At 36.3% G+C, this 21,573-nt stretch overlaps 1 protein-coding gene across 8 annotated transcripts in view; it reads right to left on the bottom strand.

Annotated features, from left to right (window-relative positions):
- The window catches only part of RIC1 (RIC1 homolog, RAB6A GEF complex partner 1), a 166,363-nt gene that overhangs the window by 77,949 nt on the left and 66,841 nt on the right, over positions 1-21,573 (bottom strand). For 6 of the 8 annotated variants that reach the window (XM_035029164.1, XM_035029165.1, XM_035029163.1 and 3 more), the window contains one exon: positions 11,969-12,048. In XM_035029164.1, the coding sequence (XP_034885055.1) occupies positions 11,969-12,048 (80 nt within the window). Of the gene's footprint in view, positions 1-10,534; positions 10,584-11,968; positions 12,049-14,620; positions 17,104-21,573 lie in introns of those variants that run through there. The other 2 variants (XM_035029167.1, XM_035029169.1) reach the window with 2 other exon arrangements.

The following is a 21,573-nucleotide window of genomic DNA, read 5'->3' as shown; positions in this document are numbered from 1 at the left end:
TGTGAACACTAAGCTGTGTAAATATATGGTGAGACCCCCACACTGCCTGCCGAAGAATAACTGTCAGGGTTTGGGGCTGCAAAGCTCATACAGGGCTGGGAGCCATTCCAGTTCTGACCAGAGAGACAAGAGACCTTGTTAAGGACTAGGACATTCCATGGACAGCTCAGAATGGCTCAGCTAAGCTAGAGTAAAGGTTGAACCCACCTTAAAAACACACAAACAAGCCTCAAAAGGATTAAGGAGATCTACAACTTAGTTGCCATTCAAAATAATCTCAACATTCCCTAAAGGAAAAGAAGAAAACTCAGACACTCAATAATGTCACACAATTTCCATCATCCAATCTAAAATCACCAGACATGTGATATGACCCAGACATTATACTCCAAGGTATTCATTTACCCAAAAGATAAAAAGCTAACTGCAGAGCAAACTGGGATTGGAATCTAAAAAAAGGAGCTAAGGTTCACAATTTCACTTTTTTTTTTAATATATTTTATTTATTTGAGAGAGAGAGAGATAGCGAGAGCAGGAACACAAGCAAGGGGAGTGGGAGAGGGAGAAGCAGGCCTCCTGTGGAGCAGGAAGCCTGATGCAGGGCCCAATCCCAGGACCCTGGGATCATGACCTGAGCTGAAGGCAGACGCTTAACGACTGAGCCACCCAGGCGCCCCACAATTTCACTTTTCATTGTTTCTTTATTTTCATAAGCACACAGTCATGGATTACCAGCGTAAATTTTTTTTAACTGCTATGGGACTGTACATGAGGGATCAGCTTTTTCTTGGGTACAAGGGAGAGTAAGAGAGTTGAGAGAAAAGTTTTATATGTTAAGATGTTTGCCTTCAGCTTCTCAACTACCTCACAGAACTTTGTTATGTAAAACACACAGTTGGGGAGGCACACCAAGAAAACAAATAGCAAATGAACAGAGACATTACACAGGAACTGTGGTTTCAGTGTGCTAAAAGTAAGGGAAAAGTAGGTTCTAAATGCCAGGTCAGAGTGTGGCCGTCATTTTGTGGTGACTGGAGAGCAACAAACGTTTATAAGGGATTAATATTCCAAATATGTAGAGAATTCCTAAAACTCAACAACAAAAACCAAACAACCTGATTCGATAAAGGACTCCAACAGAGAGAAAACACTCAATATCACTAATCATTAGGGAACTACAAATCAAAACTAAAAACAAACAAAAACAGAAAGTAAGTGTTGGCAAGGATGTGTAGGAATTAGAACCCTTGTGCTCTGTTGGGAATGTGAAAAGATACAAACACTGAGAAAAATGTTATAGCAGTTCCTCAAAAAATTAAAAATAGAATTATCATATAATACAGCAATTCTACTCTGGGGTATAAACCCAAATAAAATGAAATCCGGGTCTCAAAGACACATGTGAACACACATATTCATAGCAGCATTATTCACAACAGATAAAATATGGAAACAACCCAAATGTCCATCCACAGAGGAATAAATAAGCAAAATGTGGTACAGACATACTTCAGAGATGGTGCAGCTTCAGTACCAGACCACCACAACAAGCAAATTTTGCAAAAAGCAAGTCAGATGAATTTTTTGGTCTTCCAGTGCATATAAAAGTTATATTTACATTACACTGCAGTTTTTTAAGGTATGCAATAGCATTATGTTCAAAAATACAATGTACATACCTTATTAAAAAACACTTGATTGCTACCAAATGCTATCATCTGAGCTTTCTGCAACTCGAAATCTTTTTGCTGGTAGTGGTTGCTGAAGGTCAGGACGGCTGCGGCCACTTCTTAAAACAACAATGAAGTTCGGTGCATCAACTGACTCTTCCTTTCATGAAACTTTCTCTGCAGCCTGCAATACTGTTTGATAGCTTTTACTGACAGAACTTTCAAAATTGGAGTCAATCCTCTCAAACCCAGTTGCTGCTCTATCAACTAAGCCGATGCAATATTCTAAATCCTTTGTTGTCATTTCAACAGTCTTCACAGCACCTTCACCAGGGTAGATCCCACCTCAAGAAACCACTTTGTTTGCTCATTCCTCAGCAGCAACTCTTCATCCGTTCAAGCTGTATCCTCAGATGGCAGCAGTTCTGTCCCATCTTCAGGCTCCACTTCTAATTCTGGTTCTCTTGCTATTTCCACCACTTCTGCAGTGACCTCTTCCTCTGAAGTCTTGAACCCCTCAAAGTCATCCATGAAGACTGGAATCTACTTCTTCCAAATTCCTAACAACGTTGATATGTTGATCTCTCCCCACGAATCATGAATGTTCTTCATGGCATCTAGGATGGTGAATCCTTCCCAGAAGGTTTTCAAACGACTTTGCCCAGATCCATCAGAGGAATCACTATGTACCGCAAGTAGAGTCCTATGAAATGTACTTCTTAAATAAGAAGACTTGAATAAGAAAACAGAGAAAAAAGAGACAAAGACTCTTAAATACAGAGAACCAACTGGTGATTGCCAGAGGGGAAGTGGGTGGGAGGGATGGGTGAAAGAGATAAAGGGAATCAAGAGCACACTTAACGTGATAAGCACTGAGTCATGTATAGAACCTTTTGGTCATTCTACTGTACCCCTAAATACCTGAAACCAGTATAACACTGTAAGTTATACTCCAATAAAAAATAAATACAATTAATTTAAAAATTTTAAAAAGACTTGCAAGTTGAAATGACTCCTTGATCCATGGGCTGCAGAATGGATGTTGTGTTCGCAGACATGAAAACAACATAAATCTCATTGTCCGACTCCATCGGAACTCTTGTGCGACGATCAGGTGCATAGTCAGTAAGTGATGATAGTGTGAAAGCAATCTTTTCTTTTTTCTTCCTTAGCGGGTCTCAACAGTGGGCTTAAAACATTCAGTAAACCGTGCTGGAAACAGATGTGCTGCCCTCCAGGCTCTGCTGTTCCACTTACAGAGCACAGGCAGAAGAGATTTACCATAACTCCTAAGGGCCTGAGGATTTGAGAAATGATAAAGAAGCACCTGCTACAAGTTAAAAGTCACCAACTGCATTGGCCCCGACAAGACGATCAGCCTGTCCTTGGAAGCTCTGAAGACAGGCACTGACTTCTCCTCTCTAGCCCGGAAAGTCCTAGATGGCATCTTCTTCCTGTGGGAGGCTCTTGCATCCACACTGAAAATCTGTGGGTCGGTGGAGCCGCCTTCGGTAATGACCTCAGCTCCATCTTCTGGATCACTTGCCGCAGCTCCTCCATCGGCACCTCCTGCTTCGCCTTGCACTTTTACGCCCCGGACACGGCTTCCTTCCTTAAACCTCAGGAACCGATCTCTGCTAGCTTCAGACTTTGCTTCTGCAGCTTCCTCCCCTCTCTCCGCCTTCACGGAAGTGAAGAGAGCCAGGGCCTCGCTCTGGGTTAGGCTTTGGCTGAAGGGAATGTCATGGCTGGCTTGACCTTTCATCCACCAAACGTTCTCCACATCAGCAATAAAGCTGTTTCACTTCCCTATCATTCAAGTGTTCACTGAGGTGGCCCTTTTAATTTCCTTCAGGAGCTTTTCCTTCGCATTCACAACTTGGCTAACTGGCACAAGAGACCTTAGCTTTCCACATGCCTTCCTCACTAAGCTTTAATCATGTCTAGCTTTTGATGGAAAGTGAGAGGCGTGCGGCTTCTCCTTTCAGGTGAACAGAGAGGCCACTGCAGGGTTACTGACTGACGTGATTTCGGTATCGCTGTGTCTTGGGAATGAAGAGGTGAGGGAGGAAGACAGGGCACTGGCCATCAGTGCAGCAGACGGCACGGGCACAGCACTGCCCCCTGAAATCACCATGGTCTCTGAGCGCAGTCCGTGGCACCTCAAAACAATCACATTAGGAACATCCAAGATCACTGGTCACAGATCACCATGACCAACAGTGATCATGACAAAGCTTGAAATACTGCTAATTACCAAAATGTGACAGACGTGAAATGCACAAGTGCTACTGAAAAAAGGACACCAACAGATGTGTTCAACACAGGGTTGCACAAACCCGCAATCTGTAATAACAGGATCTGTGAAGTGCAACAAGTTATGCCTGTACGTACATGTATTCAGCCTTAAAAAGTAGGAAATTCTGAAATATGCTACAATATGGATGAACCTTGAGGACATTATGCTGGATATAAGCCAGTCACAAGTTAAACACTGTATGATTCCACTTACATGAAATATAACTGTATACTCAGAAAATGATTAGAATGGTAAAAATGTTATATGTGTTTTACCACAATAAAAAAAAAAATGGAAATAAAGTTTACTCATAGGATCTTTCTAAAATAGTATCATTCCAGAAAGTACTGATGCACACTGTGTTTTTGTATCATTAGAGACAGATGTTAAACTGATTTAGAATAAAGTTAATACAGACCTCTAAAAAGAGTTTCTGAGACAAGAATCCACATTATCAAGTCTGCTTTGAAAAAAAAAAAATCTGCTATCAATGCAAAGGATGGATTTCTGTAGGTAGGAGAAAGACTAGAGGAAGAGAATGAGTTAGTAAAGTAGCTTTTCCAGTAGGCAAGGAGAGGCCCTAAAGGCCCCTACTAAGACAAGGAGAGTGAAACAGAGAGAGGCAAACTCTAGAGACACTGAAGAGCTATCAGTCAATATAGTACAACTTGATTACCAAACAAATATAAGAAGTAAGGAAATAAAGATTCCAAGGTTTCAACCTCCTGCAACTATAGAAAAGATCATGGTAACTGCAAAAAATGTTAGAAAAGCAACAGCATGTTTGGCTTCCTTGGAAGGGAGATGATGAGTTAGGTTGAGACATGATGAATCTGTGGCTACCTGCAGAGCCATCTAAATGGAGCTGACCTGGCTCAAGAAAGTAGTACTAAATTAAAGAAACAGATCTGGGTCTCATCCACATATACTCAATAATTAAAGCCAGGCAGAATATGAAGAAGGGAACTCAGAACAAAACCCTGGGGAACACTAAAGCATTACTGTAGGTACTGTAATTTATGGTGATTTTATCCTAATGATATCTTTATGAAGTAGAAAGCATTAACTCTATTTTTCAGATGAGTAAAATAAAACTCAAAAAAAGAAAGCAACATGATTAATCCTGAAAGCTAAGGAAAGCCAAAGAAAATTTTTACATAGGAAAATAGCAATTAAATTTTGTATTAAAAATTCACTTAGGGGAAAACCATAAAATATGTTTTAAGACAATATTACAATAATCCAGGAGAAAAGAGACAAAACCCAAAGTAAAGTAGCGTTGCTGGGGATTGGGAAGAAATACAGACATGAGAGATATACACAAGGTTGAATAAGTAGAATATATAGAAGGCAGAATACACTGGACATGATACAGATTGGCTACTGAAGTTACTGAGCAGGAAGAGTAAATAAAATCAAGTAAATGGTGGTACCATTTACAAAAAAAGGGAACTGGCCATAGGCTTCCCCAGGATTAAGTTACTTAAAAATCAGAACATAATTTTCCGTATTTTTACACCTAATAAAAAATTCCCCACTTCTAACTTTTATTATTAATTAGTTAGTTATTTATTTTGGAGAGAGAGAGTTCATGAGCAGGGAGACGGGAGGAGCAGAGGGAGTAGGAGAGACAATCTTAAGCGGGCTCCACACCTAGCACAGAGACTGACATGAAGGTTGATCTCACAACCCTGAGATCATGACCCTGAGCTGAAATCAAGAGTTTGCTGCTTAACCAACTGAGCCACCTAGGCGGCCCCCCAACCCCGACTTCTAACTTAAACTGTAAGTTATTAGGTAGAACCTAAAATATATTCACAATAATGTTACTAACTTTCTTACCTGTTAAATCTCTCCAATCCAGAATGCTCTTCCCTGGTATGTTTTGTTTCCTAGTCTGAGATCTTTTCAAATGTCATCTTCTCAGTGAAGACCCCAACCACTTTATTTCAAGCTGTGTCCCCACTCCCTAATCCAATTTCCTACTTTATTTTTCTCCATAGAAACGTTATCACCTAATTTGTAATGTATTTTCCTTATTTATCACCATCTACAAGAAGAGCGCAAGCTCTATGAGTAGGGTGTATCATCTGGTTTTTCTTCCTTTACCCACTGTTGTATTCCCGGTATCTACAACAGTTCTGGAGCATCAAAAAATTCAAAATTTAAATGAAAAGATGATGGATAAAGAGTGTTCCTGAAAGATGTAGTATCCTTATCACCAGGCCTTTATATTTAAAAAAAGTTTTTTTGTTTACATTATCACACATTCAGAAAGCCTTCAGTCTGATAAGATCACTGTGACTTTCTGATTTGAGCAGAGATTTTAACACTTCTCTAATTCTTTGCATTCCGGGTGCTAGTGCTGGAAGTGTGGCCAACAGGGGAGTAGCTTTCAGCGCCCAGAATTTATACAATAACATCACTATCAATCTTATTATTAGTAAGTGCTCATGCAATTATGATGTAAGCTAATGGACACAAAATACGTAAAGTTCAATACACACCTATATTTATAGAATGTATACATATTGAAATCAAACTACACAATGTAATATTTTGCGAAGATCAAAGGGACTCAAAAATGTTAGGATAACTAACATACTTGTCAAGTTTACAAACTGAATTTGTAACAAGGTACATTGTTAGAAATAACACTCTAAATCTATAGAGCCTTAAGGGGGAAAAAAGCAATTAAAGTTTATTTTCCAGAAAACACTAAAAATTTATTAGCAAAAAGGAAGTAACAAATGTTGAAGGAAACTTTCACACCTCTACTTCAGACCTTTTCTCCTCTAAATGTGATGTAATTTCAGTAAATGTTTCTGTCCCTTAAATGTTTCAGGATTTTTCAATGGGTAAGCTGTGTTGAGATTAGAAACTGCTAACCTCAATGAGCTATTATCATCTACGTGCTTCCCATCTGACACTACTTCATTAATAGTCAGCTAGTAAGAAGTCTCAAAACTAATGAACAACACTGTTGAGGGTAAGGAAAAGGAAACAAGAGGTGTGAGGTTTTTGTTTTTTAAGATTTTATTTATTCATTTGAGAGAGAGTGAATGAGTGAGCACGAGCGCATAGGGGGTGGAGAGACAGAGGGAGATGGGGAGGGGGAAGCAGGCTCCCCGAGGAGACGGAGCCAGATACTGGGTTCCTTCCCAGGACCCTGGGATCATGACCTGAGCCGAAGGCAGATGCTTAACCAACTGAGCCATCCAGGCGTCCCAAGAGGTTTGAGTTTTGATAGTTGTTCGTAGTTTTTTTTTTTTTTCCCTGAGAAGATAATCTCTGTATCTTTAACATTTGATCATTAAATGTACTGAATTTTAGTATAACTTTTTTTTTTTTTTTTTTTTTTTTTAGAACTTTGTCCTCTTACTAGTAAAGCTGGTGTCTGGCAAAAGAGGGGGTTGACAGTAAGAGTGGAAAGACAGAATAAAAGAAAAAAGTCTCTACTCTTAACAAAGTATACATTAGGACATATTTGTTGAAATTATTTTCATTATGATAAAATTAAATATGATTTGCAGTTTCAAGATCTACTACACTCATATTTAAACAAATCAACACATTCTAAAGCTATACACAAGTTATTTCTAATTTATTCTGCCAGAGTTTCCTCCATAAATTTCAATGCAAGTTCCAAAATATGAAAGAAAAAGCCAAGACAGACCTTTAGTGGACAACTCTGTCCAATGGTCTGTGTAGCTAACACGAAGGGATGTTTTAATATAGAATGAAATGTACAAAAAGATCAAAACAACTGAAACAGTAATCAAAGAGTAAATGACCCTTGAGGCATTGTCACGTGGTAAGACTGCCACCATTGTTGAAGGCTGACTCCCAACATGAACAGGAAGGATGCTGGAAACACCACTATGTGGAAACTATGAAAGATCACAGGGACATCCGACCTGTTCTCAGGTGGAGCATAATGGAAAATGATATGCAGTCTAAGGTTAAGATGCTGTCACATAATACAGGGAAGTTGAGATACTCCAGAAAAACTCATGCAATGAACTCATAAAATTTAAAGAAGAGAAATAAGAGACAACAGTGTTTCTATAATTGAGAAGAGTACAACTAACTACTGGCCTCAATTACACTGCTTCTATTCTTCACAACTATTACGTATATAAACCACTCCAGATCATTTCTCCTGTTTTTGATTCACTACTCCTCAAAAAAACCCCAAAGCAGTAGATGACTAGATGGGCATAAATAGGGCTGAGGCAGTGAAGAGCATGCATGTGGAAGCTACAGCACTTCTGCCTGAATCGTGGCCATGCCACTTACCAGTGAGTGACCACTGCTAAGTTAGCTGGCCTCTCTGTGCTGCAGTACCTAACTACCTCCCAGGGTTGTTACCAAGATTAAATGAGGTTGAAAAGATGCTCAGAACAGTGTCCTGACCTAAGTGCTTACAATGGCACAGATGACAATGATAATGCATTTATCGTTTTTTTAAACATTAACATTAAACATTTTTTTACACTCTCCTCAAACCCATATATGAACCACTTTCCCAGTTTTAAAAACATGAACTCCTATAATCCTCCAAACAATTGAAGAAAAAATATTTTTATTCCCATTTTACATATAGATTCTACAGAAAAACTAAAAACCTAAGCAGGCTAAGTAACCCAACTAGACAGCAGTCCAGCACTAAAATACACAACAGGCTGATTCTAATGTGCTCTACTCTACAAAACTGTTTCCCTCTAAGATACTGTTTGATTTTATGTAGCAGTTACTAGAAGTTAAACTGGGAAAGAAGGACATTATCACGTCAAATATTAAAAATTAAAAGTCATTTAACATATACTATACATATAAGATATGATTTACATATTAAATCACTTCTTATATACTTACGTATATAAAATCACTTAAAATATTAGAAATGAAGTAAACATTTGGTGAAGGAAAAAGTATATTAATAATAGCATTAAGAACAGCAGCTGTCCTTCATTAATTTTCCCACATACTAGGCAGTTATCTAAACATTTAATGTGCATGATCTCATTTAATCCGATGAAATAATTACTACTGCTACCTCATTCCACAGATGAAGAAACTGAGGTTTTGGAGGTATTAAATAACTTGACAGAAGTTATCCGGCTGGGAAGAGAAGAGTGGACATTCAATGCCAGGTCTACATGCGGCCAAAGCCTAGCCCTTTAGCTAAGGCAACACTCTACTCATGCCGTACGAAGGCAACACACATTCTACTGAGTCACACACTGAAACCTGTGATCGTCAATATACTGGAAGAAAGCCCAAATTTTTAAGAAATACAACGTATTTTCTGTAGTTCTCTAGTCCAACATACAGTCAAACACAGCAAAGTTCATGCACAGTCAGCACTACTACTTAGTTAAGGGGCATCCTCTGAAGTCTTAAAATCAGAAAGTAGAAACTCTTTTAAAATTCTCTGCAACACAAAAAGTGAGCCTCAAAACACTATTCCAAATCACTGTAAACATATGAAATCAAGTTAGTGACTTGAAATAATGGAAATGGTATTTTTCACTGCATCAAGAGATATTATCTCCCCATCCTGCCTACTTATACTAGTATAAATTAATCAAGTATTTTCAGGAGCATGTCTAAATAGAGCAATGAAATGGGTTCAAATATGCTAGTTCAAAATGTACAAGGTAATTAAAGACACTGATTACAACAGTTCCTCAAAAGGCTCACAAAATTATCGCTTAGAATGAAAAAACAAGTTTTATATTACCCACAAAACTGAATTTAAAATTTCTAAATACATACTATCATAATGTCCATAACATTTTAAACAGTACAATTTATATATTGAAAGGGTTTTTGCATTAAAGATTTCTATTGATTGAAAAAATCAAATGAGTACAAAAGATTTCCAAAATTCAACTTACATCTCAACTAATACTAGATCACAAAAACAAGTGGCTTACGGCATCAAAAAAATCTAGATAGTTCCTTAAAATCTATGATAAGGGGATCGGAGTTACATTCTACATGGCCTACATTAGCTTTTCGCAAAGTATTTTCTCAAGAATTTCGACAAGTATTAAACAACTTTCATAACACAATTTTTAAAAAAACATTTTGGCTTTTTATTATACATTTTTCAAATATTTTTTTTAATCACATTGAATATAGTGTATGCAAATCAAAAATTCTGGAAAATTCAAGAGTTGAAAAAAGATGAAAAATCAGTATAGTTTTACCATTCAGAAGCAATTACTATAAATATACATTACTCTTTTTTTTTAAGATAATTTCTGTTGTTTTCTTTTGCAAAGCTGTTGTGGTCATATTACATATATAATTTTGTGAGACTCGTTTCTTCACTTGGCATTTTAATATGATCAAGTTCTCAAGTTTGTAAATTTTTTGAAGTATATTTAATGACTGCATATTATTTGAGAATATACCACAGTTAACTTTCATACTGAAATTCTCGATTATCACGTTTTTGTATATCTACTATCAGAAGCGTCTAAGAACATATTTTAACATTCCCCTGCTAGCAGAGTAATAATTAAAAAAAAAAAAAAAAAGACTTTTTACATACTGAGGCGCCGGGGTGGCTCAGTCGGTTAAGCAGCGGGCTCTTGATTTTGGCTCAGGTCATGATCCTAGGGTCCTGGGATAGAGCTCCATGTTGGGCTCCATGCTCAGTGGGGAGTCTTCTTTAGGATTCTCTCTCTCCCTCTCCCCCTCCCTCAGCTCACATGCACGCATGTGTTCTCTCTAAAATAAGTCTTTAAAAAGTTTTTAATTCTAAAAAAAAAAAAATTTTACATATTAAAATGTATAGGTTTCTAAAAAATTTGTATTTAATAAGTTTTGTTTTGAGTTACTAGTGTTTAGTTTGAGTTACTAATTAAGTTTCTCTTGTATTTGTTACTTATATTTCCTCTTATGAGATCGCTTTTACCTATTCACCTTTTGAAATCTTTGTTTCTTAGCAATTTATGTCTCCTTAAAATACATTTTATTAAAAAATTACCTAAAATATAATATTTTATAAAATATAAAAATAGTAAGCCTGGGTCCTATTTACTGAAAAATTTTCCCCAGTTTGCTACCTGCCTTTTTAATGTTGTTCTTTCTTCCTGTTAATTTTCAGAAATGTAAACCTTCATATATTGAAATCTACTTTCCCTCTAACTTCTTATATACCTAATAAACTCTGGCCATCTCCTACTATCTAGAAATGTGATAAAAATTCATTTATATAGTCATCCAACTTTAATGGTTTGATGTTTCTTTAAAAAAAAAAAAAAAAGAGGGGGCACCTAGGTGGCTCAGTTGGTTAAGCATTTGCCTTTGGCTCAGTTCATGATCTCAGGGTCCTGGGATCGAGCCCCACATCAGGTTCTCTGCTCAGTGGGGAATCTGCTTCTCCCTCTGCCCCTCTTCACCCCTGCTAATGCTCACTTGCTCTCTCTCATTACATAAATAAAATCTTTAAAAAAAAAAAAAAAGAGGATATGCTTTAAAATTGGTATGTTCTTTTATTTCAAAAGTAAGGCAAAAAAATTAAGGAAAAGAATGCAAAATATACAGAACAACATAGTTTGAAGATCAAAGTCCATGTTCCTTCAAGTTCTATCCAAGAGGTAACCGCTGTTTGGGGTACACATATTTTTCTATGCACATACAAAAATATAGGAAAAAGTGCCTGTAACTTTCCTGACATTTCCTCTCTTCCCCTCATGATATTTTAATTCCTCCTTAATAATGCTAGAGTGTATTAGTAGTGACCCTCAACGTCCAAGAAGGGATACAGTACATTCACCTAAGATTCTCAGACTTTTTTTTAGCAACAGAATTCTTTACTCAATTAATGACAGTTCAAAGACTTGGTAATTTCTGAAATACTATTTTTAAAGTACCGGCTTGTCTTTATTTTATTCACTTCACACAATGCAAAACTGGAATGTTTTTATGAATACAAAGTACGCAAACCAATTATTAAAAGAATGAAAGACAAAAAACTTACTTGGGATACACCGGTTCATAAAGGTACTTGTCCCCTCTTGTAGATGTAATATGAAAAAACAAGATGTAGCCATATGCAGTCTGAAAGATAAATTTTATTTGCCATGAATTAAAGGGTAAGGCTAGGACTAACACCTTAAATTTTATTTTTATATATTCTTACTTTGAAAACACTTCACTCATGGGAACCCTCTTTCGAAAAGCTACAATCTAATTATACAATTAAAAAATGACTTCATTTTAATATAACCCATCTTGTTTAATATAACCCACGAAAGGAGATTTTATATTTTGATATTTCATAATGTCATTAAATCAATAGTTCATAATAGATTGTAGACATTAATACTCTAAAATAATTATAGTATTCAATAGCAGATGATTATTTTACAAAATATACATAACTTTTTGAACTCTGCAATATGGCAAATAATTTTTTCTAATTTTTTAAAGCAACAATGTCACCAAGTAGTAGTAATACTATGATAAAGTTCTTGACTGTACTCAAAGTTCACACAATATAACTTCAGAATAACATTATTTATATATTTCAAAATCAATCAACTGGCCTATTTACTATAAAATATACTGAGACACAAAAGAAAAACAGAACCTTCATTTCCAAATTTGATCATCAGTTATTTTTAGTTAACAAAATACTTTTAAAATACAAATTGTATTGAAACATTTCATAATCATGGCACATACCTGTGATATCTGTGAAGCTCAACCACTTTATATTTATAGAAATATACAAAATACTATATTTAGCTGTTTCTAACCATTTTTAGGCCTGAGTGGCAATTGTTTGGCCCAAACTACTATATATTAATACTGAACTCTTATTTTAGAAGCAGGTGGGCTTTACCCAAAATACAAAGAAAACTGAAAAAATTATTCAAGGTTTCAAATTTCTTTCTAGTACTTGCTTCCGTTCTTCACTTAAAGGAATGCCAGAGGAAAAACAGTTTCTTCAGCAGTCAGGTGTTTTGCTTAAGCTATAAACTCTACTATTTCATAATGTATTCCAAAATTCTACTTCAATATATTGGGACACAAAACACAAGAGGCTAAGATCATCATTCTAATTCCTCAGGTGCAATTTTACCTTCCTCAAATGTGGCGAATCTGGGATCAAAGGAAAACAGATTCAAATCAAACCATATCAGACATCATAACCCCTACACAGATTAGTGACTTTGAAATTTGTAAACTGTACTATTACCTTATATGGGTTAGAAAAGTAAGATAATACGGTCTGGCATTTACATGAATAGCATACAAATGTTGTCTGGAAATCAGTCACTCAAGGTCAAAAGTTCAACATTTCAGAATATCAAATGCTAATAATATACTCGTAATTTTAACAAGTGCTTAAAGGACTACAATGTCAGAGAAAATACACCATCATTTTGCACCAGCATTTAGAAATTTTATATATATGGTATACTATACAAAATTACAAATAATGGCTTGATTTACTATTCTGGTATTTTGTATCAATCTTTACTATGATCTGTAGCTTCACATGTATATAAATGCTATATACTTCCAGATCTCACTGACCTTTTCCTAAACAATCCTGCCTCTGAACAAGTCCCACCTCTGAACAATTTTAAAAGTTTTGGTAATAAATGATCATCCTAAAAAGTAGCATCTTTGTTGTTAACTATACCAAAACTGTTACTATGCAGTGTTATGATGGCTTTTCTCTTTCCACCACCAAAATACTGCAAATAAGCATACAACGACTGCTTAATCTATAGGCAACAGTCCCAATACCTTCTTCTAATACACATATACACTGTCTCTTGCTCTCTCTCTCTCTCTCTCCCACAAACACACACATACGATAATTTTTCTAAGAAAATAAAAAGACAAAATAAAGAACCTCTGAGTTTTCTTTCCTCGTATCATTCCATATCTCAATTTTTTTTTTCTTCCTCCAAGTCTTATTCTACTGGATTCTGTGGTTGTAATTACAAAGGCCTAACAATTTTTGTAAGCAACTTGAATTAACAAGTCCTCATGTCTCTTTCTTCTGTATATCCATGAATAAGGGTCACAGACACATAAGAATAAAGGCTATCAAGAGGATAAGAGAAATCACTACTTAAACGGAGAATGGAACAGACTTGTCTCTAGTAACATCACTTAGCAGAAAAAGAACTTTCTAGAAACAATTTTAAAGGATATTAATAACACATAAAAATTCAGTCAGAGAGGTATGAATATTCAGTCAGAGAAATATCTTTTTTTTCAATTGCAAATTGCAAATAGAGATTTGAAAAACCATGCAAACTACCTCAGATAACTCCATAGTTTAAAAAGAAGAGTTTGAAATCTGGAGGTGGTGGTAGTTGTTGATGGCACCAATATTATTAACTGCTTGTTTGTATTTTGCTTTGGTGGGCATTTGGGAAGTTTCCCCTTGCTACTCAAAATTAAATATATTTTAAAAATTATTTTATGACTGATGCATAACATATATAAAAGCAATTTTCTATAAACAGGAAGAATGTAAATCCAGCTGTGTCATGATGCAAATCAACTGTTGCATAAAACTAATGCTTCACCTGAAGGAAGCAATACCAGTACCTTCCTCTACCATTATCTAATCAAGGCTCCCACTGGACATGAATTCACCACATACTTCAGAATTCAAGGCATTGTGCATTTCTTCCTTAGGACATGCCGTTTTTAACATGAAGGAGATTCATGCATCTGGGCTCCAATAACCTGATTGATGCATCACAAAGATTTCTGTAGTAATTAAAAGATAAGGATTTGATGATTTAGAGATGCATCTTCTATCCTAATACACTGTCATGTTAGGCTTCAAATAAGACCAAAATAACAGATTAGCACTATTTAATTCTTTACACTGGTTTGTAAATGGTGTTTACTGTTTTTAGCTTTATTTCTTTATTATACATGTTCGAATACATAAAATTAATCACACAAATCCTAACATGAAGATAATTACCTACCATTTCTGTATACTCTTTTAGACTCTATACATTCAGATACATGAATATATTTAAATGGGAAATGATAAAAACAGCTATAAATCACACACACACTCAAAAATAAATGATGAATCTTTTGACATGAATACGTATCAAAAATTACCATTTCTAACACTTACTACCACACTTTTATACCAGAGCACTAATTTAAAGGGAGGGGGGAAGCTTCTGTTTCCAACCAATATGATGGATTAAGGTGAAGCCAATTTATGCTCCCATTTGAAAACAAAACAAAACAAAACAAAAACCTGGGAACAATGGTTTTCAAAACACCAACATGAAGCAATGAGGTCAGTGATCCCTGAGAGATGAGACATTGATATGAGTCCTATAATTGCCCCAGCTTACTACCTTGGGAAGGTTTCCAGGTCACAGCACTGAAAAGGGGAACTAAGGCAGAGCCTGGTGGACTCCCCAACCTATGGAGATGAAGCTGAGAGCCCAAGAAGAATAAGGCAGCTACAATTCATACAAAAAGTACCAGAGCGGAGAGAGCTGCACACAGAAAAAAATCCAAGAGTACCATACACACACATGTGAGGAAACTATTCAAGGCAGGAGAGAAGCCAAACCAAAAGGATTAATTAGTAAAGAGAATAGTGCTCCAACAGTCCTGAGAACAGTGCCTGCCCCACAGTCAGACTGAAGAACTGGTAATTCACAGGGAATTAGTAAGAATGCTCAGAAAAGTAGTCCTCAGGTATTCCTGGGGTAATCCTAGAAAGGTATGGCCTCAGTAGTGGGGAATAATTAGCTTTGAGTGCTGTTCAAAACTTTAAAGAGCTGTATTAGAAAAAAAGAAAAATCCCAAATCAATGACATTAGCTTTTACCTTAAACTAGAAACAGATGAGCAAATGAAACCCAAAGTAAGCAAACTAAAAAGAGGAAATACCAGAGGTCAGAGTGGAAATCAAGAAACACAAAACAAAAATCAGTGAAACCAAATTCTGGTTTTTGTTTTTTGTTTTTTTAGTAAGATCATTAAAATTGATACACCTCTACTCAAACTGACTGGGGGGCGGGGGGACGGAATACCACTAGCAGAAATGAGAGGTGACATCACTACAGATTCTAGAGGTATTAAAAGAATAATGAGGGAGTATAATGAATAACATTGACAAAAAGTTTACAACTTGAATGAAAAGGACAAATTCCTTGAAAGACAGAAACTGCCAATCCAAGTACCTTAAAAAGCCTACTGCGTCTATTCAAGAAAGTTAAATTTCAACTAAAATCCTTTCCATAAGAAAACTCTATGCTCAGATGGTATCACTGGTAATTCTACCAAATATTTAAGAAAGAAATATGAATTCAACACAAATTCTTCCAGAAAACCACTGAGGAGGGGACACTTCCCATCTCATTTTATGAGGCCAGCATTACCCTCAAACCTAAACCAAAGACATTATAAGAAAATGAACCACAAACCAGCATCTCTTATCAACACAGATATAAAACTTCTAAACAAAATTTTATCACAGAAAATTTAATAATATATTATCAGGAAAATACATCATTAGTAAAAGGGGTTTATTCAGAAATGCAGGGTTGGTTTAACATTTAAAAAAAATCAATAAATGTATTTCACCATATTAATAAATCAAAAAAGAAAAACAATATGATAGTCTCAATAAATGCAGAAAAAGCACTGAACATCCTATAAAGCATTCCTGATTAAAAACTGTCAGCAAATTACCAAGAGAGGAAAAACTTCCACAACCCGATAAAGGGGATCTGCAAAACACCTAGAACAACATCATTCTTAATAGTGAAAGACCGAATCCTTTTCTTCTGTTCAACATTGTACTGGACAAGATAACCAGTAAAATCAGGCATGAAAAAGAAATAAAAGGTATCTAAATTAAAAAGGAAAAATGAAAACTATCCTTTGCCATCATCATCTATGCAGAAAATCTGATGGACTCTACCAAAAATGTACCAGAGTGAGTTTAGCATTGACTGCAATACACAAGATCAATACAATACAGAAAAATCAACTGCATTTCTATATACATAAAGAACAACCAGAAAATTAACATGTTGTTTTCAGTAGAATTAAAAATAGGAACTACTTAAGAAGAAATCTAGCAAAAGATATGAAATAGCTGTACACTGATAATAAAACACTTAAGTTAAAAATATCTAAATAAATGAAGAGATTTATCTTTTAATAGGTCAAAAGGTTCAATAATGCTAAGATGATAACTCTCCCCAAATGGATCCACAGAGTCAATGCAATCTCAATCAAAATCTCAGCAGGCACTTTCATCAAAACTGACAAGGTTAGGGCACCTGGGTGGCTCAGTCAGTTAAGTGTCTGACCCTTGGTTTCACTCAGGTCATGATCTCGGGGTCCTGGGATCAAGCCCCGTGTCAGGCTCCATGCTCAGCGCATAGTCTGTCACTCTTCCTCTGCTCCTCCCCCTGCTCTCTCTCCCTCTCTGGAATGAATAAAAGCTTAAAAGCAAACAAACAAAAAAGAAACCCTCTTTAAAAAAACTAACAAGGTTATTCTAAAATTCATATGGAAATAAAACATCCTAAAACAGTGAAAGCTACTTTGAAAACAAAGAAATTGGAAAACTAACACTGTGATTTCAAAATTATTACAAAGCTAATCAAAATGATGCTGTATTAACATAAAGACAGGCAAATAAACACATCACAGAAGCAAATACAGACAAAAACACAGATATACGTGGACAACTGATTTTTTACAAAGATGCAAAGAAATATAGTGTAGAAGCAATAACCTGGTTTCAACAAACTGCCAAAATTGAATTTGGATCCATACCTTGCATCATATGCAAAAATTAACTCAAAATATATAGACCTAAATATAAAAACCTAAATAATAAAACCTCTACAAGATGGGGGGCCTGGGCAGCTTAGGTGGTTAGGTGTCTGACTCGATTTCAGCTCAGGTCATGATCTTAGGCTCATGGGACCAAGCCCCACTTTGGGCTTTGTACTCAGCAGAGATGCTTGGGATTCTCTCTCTCCCTCCCCCTCTGCTCCTTCCCGCACGGTCTCACTCTAAAAATAAATAAATCTTAAAAACATACATATATATTAAGATTTCTAGAAGAAGATATAAAAAAATATGAAGCATAAAATAAATCGATGAATTGGACTTCATCAAAATTAAGTAATTCATTCAAAAAACAATGTTAGAAGAATGAAAAGACAAGTCACCTATTAGGAGAAATTCTTTATAAAGTATATATGTAATACAGGACTTATATCCAAAATACATTAAGAACTCTAGGACTCTGACAATAAGAAAGCAAAGAACCCAATGAATAAAATGAGCAAATGATCTGAGCACACACTTTACCACAAAAGACATACAAGGCAAATAAATAAAAAGATGTTCAAAATCATTTTTCATTAGAGAAATACAAATTAAAACTATAATGAGATACAACTATACATCCATCAGAATGGCTAAATTAAAAAATCATACCATACCATATGTTGGCAAAGGGGAAAGAGGACTCTCATGCACTGCTGGTAAGAATATAAAATGATACAACTACTTCAGAAAAAACCTTGGCATTTCCTTAGAAAGTTTAACATTCACTTACCTCATGATTTAGCTGTTTCACTCTTGAGTACTAACCCGACATAAAAGGAAATATATGTCCATATAAACATCTTACATATATGAATGCTCATAAGTGTTTTGCTTGGAATAGCCAAAAACTGAGAACAACTCAAAAGCCCACCAAGAGATGAATGGTCAAACCAGCTGCAGTCCATCAGTAAGACAGAACACTAATCTGTAGTGACAGAAAGCAAATGAGTGGTTGAAGGGAGATGGATCACGGGAGGGGGGAGCAGGTACAAAGAAACGTGTAGGAATGATGGATAGTTCATCACTATCTTGACTGTAGTCATGGTATCAAATGTTATCAAATTGTACACTTAAAACATGTATTTACTGTATCAACTGTACCTCAATAAAGCAAATTTGGAAAAAGAAATGAAAGTGATGGTTGGACTTGTAGCAGCACGTCTTGCTCTCTGGAAAAGCTTCTACCATCACACACAAAGCCTCATCTAGCCTACTGGAGAATAAGGGGTCACAAAGAAAATCAAGGTGGACATCTCCCGCCAACTAGCAGACAGGGACTGAAAGCATCTGGATCATTAAGCACCAGGGGACTACAGGTGAGGCCAGGAGAACTTCTTGACCAAACCCAGAGCAAGTCACAGAATAAGAGTAAACAAATGGTTGTTTTAAACCAAGATTTGAGATAATGGTTCAATAAATATTACATATGAAAAATAATCCTAACAAAAATAGTGTAATTTAAAGAAAGGCTAAGAACATCAAGTTATGGAAATGAAAACAAAATTCAGAGAGATCCAGGAGAACTGCACAATAATCACTTCCAAAACAGAGTCCGGTCAAACCAAAATGAAAGGGAAAAAATGAGATGAGTTCAGGGACTGTGTCCAGGACTGTGAGCCTCTGCAACTTGCTACACCCCACTCTGTCGGAGTACTGCGCTTTCGGCTGTTAATCTGGTGACTCAATACAGTCACATGCTGGAAGGGAAAAAAAAAAATCACAACAACACAACAGGAATTCCAAATCAAACTGTCTTTCCCTTATTCACAAATAAGTTACATTCTAATCCATGTTACACTCACTTTCAGGTTCCTATACACTTCCACTTAGCTAGGTGTGAGAGGAATAGTCAAGGTAGCAGGAGAAAACAGACTTGGAATGGCAGGCTGGGGCCAGATCACAGGAGGTCCTGAGTCCTAGGCTAAGCATTTGGAACACATTTTGAATGCAAAGGGAAGCCACTGAAAGGTCTGGAAATAAGAGTAAGAGCTCTGATTCAGAAATAGCTATTCATAAGGTGCACTTTGAGTGGAGAAAAAAGAAGAGCTAAAAGTTTTTAGCTGTAGGCAACCTAGAAAAGATATAAGAAGACCGGCACTGAGGTTATGGCAGTGAGAAGAACAGAAGAGCATGGCAGTAAACTAGAGACAGGACCTGGCACTTATACTGGTGATCAGACGGGAATGCAGAATCAAAGGACTCCAGTGTTTTTTCCTATTATAAGTAAAATTGCAATAAAAATACTTACACATATGCCTAAAGACATTGGGCTACTATCTGTCAGTACTGTCAAACGAGACAGTACTTAAAATTCATTTTAATGCTCCTTGTGCCTGGCTATCTACTGTCTAAAACGGAGGAAAATTTTAGGGATAATTATGGCCTGAAATCATGTCTACAAAAATGGTATTTTACTTCTGAAATTCAGAGGAAACACTCTCCCCAAAAACACTATATACCAATTCTTAAAATAGTAAGGGGTTTTCTCTCCCACACCCCATTAAAAAACAGTCAGTGAGATTTCTTTTTAAGGTACCAGCTGATAAGGAGGTGACTATGGTTCTGTTGGTGATACAGAAATAGAATTTTGCATTAACTGACGAGTGAGAGCACACAATGACAATACTTGAGTGGGGAAGGTCAGGCAGTAAAGAAAGTACACAGGGTGGCTGCTTTGGTCCTGACTTAATTTGCAGAGAGTTATGTCTTATTGCTCTACAGATCACGCAATTGTATATCCTTCCGCACACCTTCTATCAATGACATTTTGTAAAAGCAAGTTTCAAAGTATCTCCTAGGTTCAGCTTCATTCCACAATAGCTAGTAGGATTAAACAACCAGGCTAATAGTGAAAGGCAGTAAAGCAGAATTAAGACTTTGGAACTCTAGAACCAGGCTGCATATGATCTTAGGTACACAGTATCTCTGTAATCTTGGGCAGGTTACTTAATCTTTCTTAGTTACCTCAAGTATATGATGGGGAAAAATAATCTACCTTTAGAGCGCTGTTATGAAGAATTAATTTTAATACAAATAAAGCACTTACAATAGTGCCTAGCGCATATTAGACACACCCAAAATCTGCTACCATAAGAACTCTGAATCTTCAATAGTTAATTTATAATCAATGTATTTCATGTTAAGAGGCTAAGAAAATGTGTAATGCATTTGAGGAAAAGGACCATCAAAACCAGTAAAGCTTCAGAATCCAAAGTCTGGTTACTAGAAAGTTCACTTACCCAATACCCATTCCATGATAGCATACAATTCTTTAACATTTTTTTAAAAATTTGAGAGAGCGCGCGCGCAGGCACGCACTCAGGGGGAGGGGCAGAGGGAGAAGGGGAGAAAGTCAAGCAGGCTCTCTGTTGAGCGTGGAGGCCGAGGAGGAGGCTCAATCCCACAACCCTGAGATCATGACCTGAGCCGAAATCAAGAGTCAGATGCTTAACCAACTAAGACACCCATGCACCCCTAACATTATTTTCAAATGCACCTTGATAGATTATCTTTTAGTACAAATGGTTATTTGCAAAGAAGAGTGACTGCCTTACTGAACAGATTACAAAAATATCAGTGGCCTTTCTAAACTAGTACCGTATGACTAAAGGTTCTCCATCTGTTTCAGCCTACATTACAATGTAAGAAATGAAAATTAAGGGGCACCTGGGTGGCCCAGTGTGGAGCCTGCCTGAGATTCTCTCTCTCTCCCCCTCTG

The sequence above is a fragment of the Mirounga leonina genome, unplaced genomic scaffold, assembly GCF_011800145.1.
Source record: "Mirounga leonina isolate KUSES-001 unplaced genomic scaffold, KU_Mleo_1.0 Mir_224, whole genome shotgun sequence".
Classification (NCBI taxonomy): Eukaryota; Metazoa; Chordata; class Mammalia; order Carnivora; family Phocidae; genus Mirounga; species Mirounga leonina.
The sequence above is the reverse complement of the archived record's forward strand: the minus strand, read 5'-3'. Positions and strand labels throughout refer to the sequence as shown.